This window comes from Rasamsonia emersonii (genome assembly GCF_000968595.1).
Source record: "Rasamsonia emersonii CBS 393.64 chromosome Unknown ctg1118621760084, whole genome shotgun sequence".
Taxonomy (NCBI): Eukaryota; Fungi; Ascomycota; class Eurotiomycetes; order Eurotiales; family Trichocomaceae; genus Rasamsonia; species Rasamsonia emersonii.
In genome coordinates, this window is record NW_013563203.1 from 1,417 (window position 1) to 9,449 (window position 8,033).

The 8,033-nt window shown below is 48.0% G+C and overlaps 2 protein-coding genes across 2 annotated transcripts; one reads left to right on the forward strand and one right to left on the reverse strand.

The window, feature by feature from the left end:
• Positions 1-915: 915 nt before the first annotated feature.
• T310_3794 (uncharacterized protein) lies at positions 916-1,798 on the reverse strand (the record flags this gene model as incomplete). The annotated part of the gene is made up of 3 exons (XM_013473333.1): positions 916-1,224; positions 1,299-1,324; positions 1,612-1,798. The coding sequence occupies 3 exons, from the start codon at positions 1,796-1,798 to the stop codon at positions 916-918; spliced, it is 522 nt and encodes a 173-aa protein (XP_013328787.1).
• Positions 1,799-6,241: 4,443 nt separating this feature from the next.
• T310_3795 (Transposase) lies at positions 6,242-7,914 on the forward strand (the record flags this gene model as incomplete). Its single annotated transcript, XM_013473334.1, has 2 exons — positions 6,242-7,048; positions 7,162-7,914. The coding sequence occupies 2 exons, from the start codon at positions 6,242-6,244 to the stop codon at positions 7,912-7,914; spliced, it is 1,560 nt and encodes a 519-aa protein (XP_013328788.1).
• Between the last annotated feature and the right edge of the window lie 119 nt (positions 7,915-8,033).

Below are 8,033 nucleotides of genomic sequence, written 5' to 3' on the forward strand. Positions count from 1 at the left end.
CACGAAAGCTGTACAAGAGAAAATCCAGGATTATCTTTGCGATCGAACAGCTTTGTTTATTATTCTAGCGAACTGGGTCAGGAAAGACAGGTAGAGGTATCAAACATCTAACTAGCGGATGGCGATGAGCGCGAAAAAAAAAACAAGGCGAGACAGTACTGTGACCTGATTCAGGAAGGACATCGCGACAGGAAATCAACCTTTCTTCTCCAGCCCACCGGACAAGCCGATGAGAATGATGAAAAAAGGTTTGTTCGCGTCACTCGGTGGTAGTGTAAGACCGAGGACACGGTGCGACGAGGTGTGCGCAAGCGCAGAGGCCCCATCGCGAGGTCCAAAAATGAGATTAATCAATGTTGTGTTCCGTAGAACACTTTCAGAGATTAAACTGAAAAGAACAGATACTACACTTGATCTAAGCCAAAAGGCAAAGAGAGCTGGAGAAGAAAAGGAAAGAAAAAGAAAACAAAAAGACGGGCGGGCGACGGGGGATATTTATACCTTCGGTCTGGTGGTCCGTGCGCTAGGTGATTTACTCACGCCTGCTAAGCGAGCCAATCGTGGTACGGGAGACAGCAGTGGTACTTCCTTTTCCTTTTTCGGAAGGAGTTTGGTGGCGACCTACCCAGGCAGGTATATTATTCCTACAAGATGGGTCAGTGCAGTTTTACTCATTCGCATTATTCTATATACGTGGAATTTTTTTATTTTCACACTCTGCTTTCTAGAACTTAATTTTCAGTTTAGACAGATCTTCAAACAAGCTTGGGCCCAAGAACAGGGAGGATTCTGTTATGCTTCTTCGCCACCAAACCCATTAAAATTAAAGACCATATTGCCAGTAGTAACAGAGGAAAATGAGTAAACAAAGTTACAAGCCCACAGACCTCTCTCACAACCTTCCAACTTCCCTGCTTAGTCCTCCAACGCCATTCTAGCAGCTGCATGAACGGCTTGCGCCAATGCACTCATCGCAACAGCAGAGACGTCAGCATTGGCCGCCAGAGCTTCGATTACGGCAGCGGACGAGGGGTCCTGCCCTGCCACGGTCCTCAGTTTGTCGGCCGTGTATCTGGAATTTGCAGCAGCAGCTTCTGCAACGTGCGCGGCTGCAGTACACAGGTTGCCCAGGACCTGATTGCGTCGACCGGCACGGGGCGCAGCCAGGCCGCTTCTTTCCCCGCCTATTGTGACGAGAAGCTGTGGTAGTGGCATTGGTTGCCTCTGCAAAGTGTGATATTGATTAGTCCCGGTTTTATTCATGCCCCGTATATGTGGATATTCTGATTATCACTTACTCCTGAAGCTGCAGCGGGTGTCCATCCTATTATAACGACAGTTCGAGCAGCTCCCGCTAAAGAAGCCGGTCACAGAAACACACTCGGTAAAAGGTCCAGCCGTCCTCTTGCAGGACTCGCAGGGTATTGGGTTGACGGTCCCAACGGCCTGCGCGAGTACCGCTTCTCGATTGTAGTAGTGGGCCCAGTTTATAGGATAATCAGTCTTGCGGAGGACTGGCTCCCGTCGAACCGGCATGGCTGCCAGATCCCGCATGAGTCTCGAAGGCCTTTCAGGGAGATTCTTAGCGGTACGCGTAAGAATTCCCTCGACCTCTCCATGACCAGGACTGGGTAGACACTGTGGAGTTGGCATCAGACAACTCCTGGTCGTCGGGTTCCTGTTTTATTATATTGCGAGAATGGTCATTTTCGATTTCCACTACTGGACAGGTAGCAGCAGCAGCAGAACGCTCACTCAGCCGGGAGGCAGTGAACGAAACGGCGGTGAAGGACTGCATTTTGAGACGAATTCAAGGATTTCGGTTCAAATTCGACAAGATGTTGCATTAAAGTATAATAAGATCAAGTGAACAGGTTGTTTGTAAGATATATATTGCAATTTCATCTCCATCACTACATGTACTGTGGAGGATGCTGGGTTAAGGACTGCAACGACGGAGGTTGTTGAATTGAGACCCTGGTCCAAATTGGACTCGTCACGTGATAATACAATGCAGATCTCCGTGCGCTACGTCTGGTTTCGATGCACCGGTAAAAGCGAGTTTTCAGAGAAATGTGCTGTCGAATTTCTTTGATATCAAGTATAGCGAGTTGACAGCGCTCTACATGCGACAAGATTGGCTCTGGCGTGCAGTCACTTTCTTCAAGTTCTTATTGGATGCAAGGATCGTAACAGTCACCTGGCTTCGGTATTCAAAAACTCTGATTGGGCATTTTTCCAGAGATCCTCCAGACCACCGCGGATCGCTTTCCCTCAGTTACCAGAAAAAGATATAATGGCTTCACATTGCTCTCACTTATATATACAGACGCGGTGGAAGAATTAAGGGCATCCAGGACTAGCTACACCCCATCCCTGGCAAGTCTTCGTGAGACGGTGTTTTTCAAATATGGTATGGGGATCATGACAGGAAGTTTTGTCTTTTTAGCGATCTTGATATGGTGAATGAGGGACTGGGAGCCATGCTTGATGTTTGCGATACACTATTAGGGTTGGTTGTGTGGCTGGTCCCTGAGCGTGATCGTGAGCGATGGCCACGCGTTTTTTTTTCCTTTTTTGGTGCCGCTATCGAAAAAAAAATGCTAATAATATTAGGATCAGTCCACAGCGCTTGTCGCAGGGAGTAATTGGGCAAATTCTGAGGGTAGTGGGCTTTGGAGTGGTGGCGTAAGTTTCAAAAAAAAACAATTCGTGCGCTTTTTTTTCTTGCCCGAGAGCACTATTACTGGAACTGGCGGCGAAGCCGGTCCAGAGTCTCCTGGGCCTCCCTGGTGTCCTTCAGGGCCTTGTCGACCTTGGCAACATGCTCGTGCAGGTTCCCCTGGATTATTTCCAAATTGGCCGAGGTTGGCCCGCCTCTTGCAAAGTAAACTGGTCATTGCACAATCTGGCTATCTCGCAGACAGTGTGACAGTATTAGGAAACGCAGTCGTAGAGGAGGAAAGTACTCCGTATAGAAGGGGTTATTGTTATTATTGCCATTGTGGTTCGATGTAATGATTGTAATCCCATTCATGGCTGGCTCTCTATGAGTGTCCCTGCGCCAAGCAATCTCCTGCGAGGCAAGCTGACCGGCGAGTAACCGGTCGTTGGCAGTGGCACCAAGTCGGTGACCACGGAGGGCGTCGATCAGGGGGTCGATCTCATAGCTATTCAGCGCCATCGCCGCCTGCTACGGAGCCCCCGGCTAGTACGGAGTACGGAGTACCTTGGTAAGGGAGGTGATGGCAGGCAATTCTTTGTTGTCATCCTTCAATCCTCAAATAGTGTGCGATTACTGCAATTAGCAATCCCTTCCTCTGCTAGGTTGTTAGGAGCGCAGAGGCTGGGCATCAGGCGAACATACTTGTCTAAGGACAGGAGGAGATCAAAGAGGCAGCAAACCTGCTGGGGAGTAATTCGCACATGGTGGTTATTAACAACCACCTGGTCAGGCATGCTTACCTCCGGTCCTCGACTGGAGGAAATGCGGTGACTTCTATATCTCATCAGTGTACAAAGAGGCAGTTCCGAGCTACGTCCTCGTAGCTCGATTTATGTGTGGTGTATGTGATATTTGGGGTCATGTAGCCAGAGATATTACCCAATTCAGAGGTCACGATTTCCACCCGGGAGCTTCAGGCGATCAGCCATTATTTGCTCGGAGATACGGAGCGGAGTACGGACTACGGAGTACTCCGTACTTTGATTGATTCGCTCCGGATACATAACCTCCGCTCTGTAGCTATAGCTTTCGAAAACATGCGATCACTTCGGAGTCTCACTAGACTAGAGCTGTACTAATAACTACTAAATAGTTAGCTAATATGGATAAATATAATGCTTTACTACCTATACTAAGCATCTGCTAGACCATAATTATTAAAGATGAGAATTGACGTTCCCTAGTTTTACTAATCGGTCTACCCTTCGTCACAGTCTAGTTCCTCCCATAGCTCCACACAACAATCACAGGTTTTGTGCCTGCGGAGTATCGCACACGGCATATTGGAACTCGCGACATAACGACGAAAATCCTCATTGCCCCAGTGAGGGGGCCCAAGCAAACCAACCTCCCACCGCCACAACATCTCCTCCATATAAGAGAAGCAGAACTTTCGAGTTTGGTTAACCCCATTTGTCTCGAGGACCAGATGGCGTGGGTTGATGTTGCTATAGGGATCCGTCAGCTTGCGCGGCCAACGATGGGAAAGTTCTTACAGAGACGTTCGTTTGCCAATATACATGGCATGGCTCACATCCATACCGACTTGCAGGTCTCCGTATAGCGACTGGTAAGTGACCCGATGGGTCAGGTACTTGGTGCCGTCTATTCTTACTATACCTTGCTTTTAGCTTCCCTGGAAATGCTAGAAACATATGTTCCGGTGCATACTTTGAGAGCAGGATCCATGAGTAGCAGCGTATGGGGAAAAAACTGGGCAGCTCGGCCAGATAGGAGGAGAGGCGAGGAGGACAGAATGCTCGTCAGGCGAAAGATGAGGATTCCGTCGCAGAATCTAGGAGCACGGACGAGCTGTTGCACATCTCGTTGAAGGCATTCGATTGATAGCGTGTGCATTGACATGTTGAACGTGAGATGGCTACCAAAGCGATTCAAGTCGTGACAGACTCGGTATGAATATCACAGGAAACGGATCAGAAAGACGGTGTATGGTTGTTCCAGCAAAAATTTTTGGATTTCTCCTTGATCCTCCACACCATCGACTAGTTTTTTTTTCCCCCCTTTTCCTAGCCACTGTCTTGCATGGGGTTATTCATCTAGGTTAGGAGATGAGCTTCATCATCCAAACTCATGACATTCCATAGACATGTGTAAGAGCTTGATTTTCATCAATCTGGAAGCTGACTTTCTCAGAGGTCTTGTCTCGAATTAGTGAGAGTCGCTGGGAGTCGCTGGTCAGGGCAATCTGACACCGTTGATACAAACAAAGATGTTTTTGTATGGTATCACGAGTAATGGAGAAAATCTTCCGTCAGCGAAATAAAGTGATCGGAGCTATGTAGACAGGTCAAATCCCCAAGGTCAAGAATTCTTCTCATAATCCAGGTGTCGAACTATTGCTCCGCCCCCCTTCTTCCCTTGCTGCTCCTCCTCATCCTCCGGGAAGTATGTCTCTGCATAGAGACACGGGTACTGCAGCGGCACGCGGTTGCAGCAGGGCAGCCACCGCCGATTTTCGTTTGTAAAGATGCATCGTGGACGGTGTGGTCACCAGGCTGCGCAGGACCGCCGGCAAAGGTTGTGATCAAGGTTGACCTGGTGTGCCACCTGCACCAAGTGGTATGGGTTGATGCAGGAGATATTAATGCCTCTGCTGAAGTCATACCGGGCTTGTCCACAGAGATGGGCCACCTGCTGTCCTGCTGCTCCTGCAAGGGAGCCGGGTGAGGACAAAAAGAAGAGGATCCGGTGCAGTGGCCATTTGTTGGCTTCGCCACGGCTGGAGAGTTTGTTGACCGGATATCTAGCAGTATCTGTTTCACTACCGTGGATGAACCAGCATTCATTGATGGTCCGGGGTGCATTTACTCGCACAATCTTGTTTGTCAGCTATTTATCCAGTTATGTCAATACTTGGCCATATTGTGTAGTTTTCAGAGGGGAGGGACAAAAAAGGCAGGAGGGAGAATTTATTCACATCAACTGTCAACTTTTCCCACGTAGCTTTTTGTCTGTCTGTGGACCGTAGTAGCACCATTAGCTGTGTCCCATTCCCCTTAGTGGGCCAATCAAGAGAGGATTGATGCCATCAAGCAGCCGGCGGAACTCACTCTCGAGCTATGAGCATAGCTCGAGACGTCACTTCTGGCGGAAGGGGAGGTGAGCATGGAGATGATGGTGGCTGCGCATAGGGAGGTGTGCCACTGTCATTGTGTAAGAAAGCTTGATTCGATAGCTACAATCAGCTGTTTACGAGAATCCAAGCACGAGGAAAGGAAGAAAAAAAACACAAGAGAGGTTCATACAGATGACTCACATAAAGGCGAGGCAAGCAAGACAACGCTAAGCCTAATTTGGATACGCTCACGTGACACATATCTGGACAGGGTTGCGGTATCCGCTTATGTAACATTGTGATCATGTGACTTAGTAAGGCTTAGTCAGCCTCTGTGTCTAACGTAACGTAATTCCCAACCGAACCGGACACCCGACCGAGCCGGACACCCCATCCAAAGTCCACGCGTTTAGGATACTGAAGCTATTCAAACAACCACCATGCCACCAAAATCGCGTCTATCGTCTCGAGACTTGGTGGAACAAGAGGGGAGGATCCAACTCGCGATCTCTGCTTTAAAAAACAACGAAATCCCAAGTGTTCGTCGTGCAGCGGAGGTTTTTAATGTGCCTAAATCTACACTTCATGACCGACTGACTGGCCACCATTTTCGAATCGAACAACGTGCCAATGGCCACAGGCTATCTCAAACTCAGGAAGATGCTTTGATACAATGGATACTATCTAGGGATTCACGTGGAGTACCTCCTAGGCCTTCCCATGTACAGGAGATGGCTAATATTATTCTTCGAACCGATAATCCAACTGGATACACACCTATAGGCAAGAACTGGGTATCAGCCCTTATCAAACGCCGTGACGAGATCAGAAGTCAATTTGCACGAAAATATAATTACGAGCGAGCGAAATGTGAGGATCCTAAGGTTATACAACAGTGGTTTGAGCAACTACAGAAGGTTCGATTACAATATGGTATCCTAGATGAGGATATCTTCAACTTTGACGAAACGGGCTTTGCAATGGGCGTAATAGCTACTACTAAGGTAGTATCTAGGTCCAATATGCCTGGAAAACCTCATCTTATTCAACCAGGCAATCGGGAATGGGTGACAACAATCGAGTGTATCAATTCAAGTGGTTGGAGTCTTCCTTCATGCATTATCTTCAAAGGAAAGGTCCATATTGAAGGATGGTTTGAAGAAGGCCTTCTACCAAGTGATTGGAGGATTGAAATCAGTCAGAATGGTTGGACAACAGATGAGATAGGCCTCCGGTGGCTTCAAAAGGTCTTTATTCCTTCACCAGCAGCGTACAGTTGTCGATATCGATGCTTGTTTAGATGGCCATGAAGCCATCTCACACTGCTTTGATAAAGCATGCAGCGACAACAATATTATAGCTATCTGCATGCCTCTCATTCTTCTCATCTCTACAGCCTCTTGATGTTGGTTGTTTTGGTCCCTTAAAGCGGGCGTATGGAGGTCTTGTGGAGTCAAAGATGCGCCTTGGATTCAACCATATTGACAAGCTTGACTTTCTAAAGGCCTATCCTATAGCTCGCCAGGAAGTCTTTAAAGCTCAGAACATTCAAAACGGCTTCGCTGCAGCTGGTATCTATCCTTTTGATCCACAGAGGGTGCTTGATAAGCTTAATATTAAGCTATCTACTCCTACCCCCCCAGGAAGCCGTAGCGGGCACTCTACAAGCTCCTCAACGCTAGCTACACCTCATACAATCCGTCAACTACATAAGCAGGCTTCCTCAGTCAAGAAGCTACTCAAAAAGGGTTCTCAAAGTCCTTCAACACCTTCAAAACGGGCGCTACAGCAGATAATAAAGGGTTGTGAGATAGCTCTATACAACGCTGCTATTCTAGCACAGGAAAACCACGATCTCCGTATGGCAAACGAGAAAGAGAAGCAGAAACGAGGGCGATCAAGGCGCCAGATGTCTCCTAATCAAGGCCTTTCTGTACAGGAAGCGAGAGATCTCATACACCAGAGAAACGAGCAAGGAGATGAGATACAGGAGATAGCTATGGGTTCTGCATCTCTACCTTCCAACGCGCCAAGACGTGCTCCACCAACATGTTCTAATTGCCATATTCAGGGACATATTAGAACTGGTTGTCCTACACGTCTAAATATATAGAACTCAATGAAATACACGTGTTTTGGTTGTTGTGTATAGCTTCAAGTTTTCGACCGCGGTCAGAATCGATGTTGGTGTCCGGTTCGGTCGGGTGTCCGGTTCGGTTGGGAATTACGTAA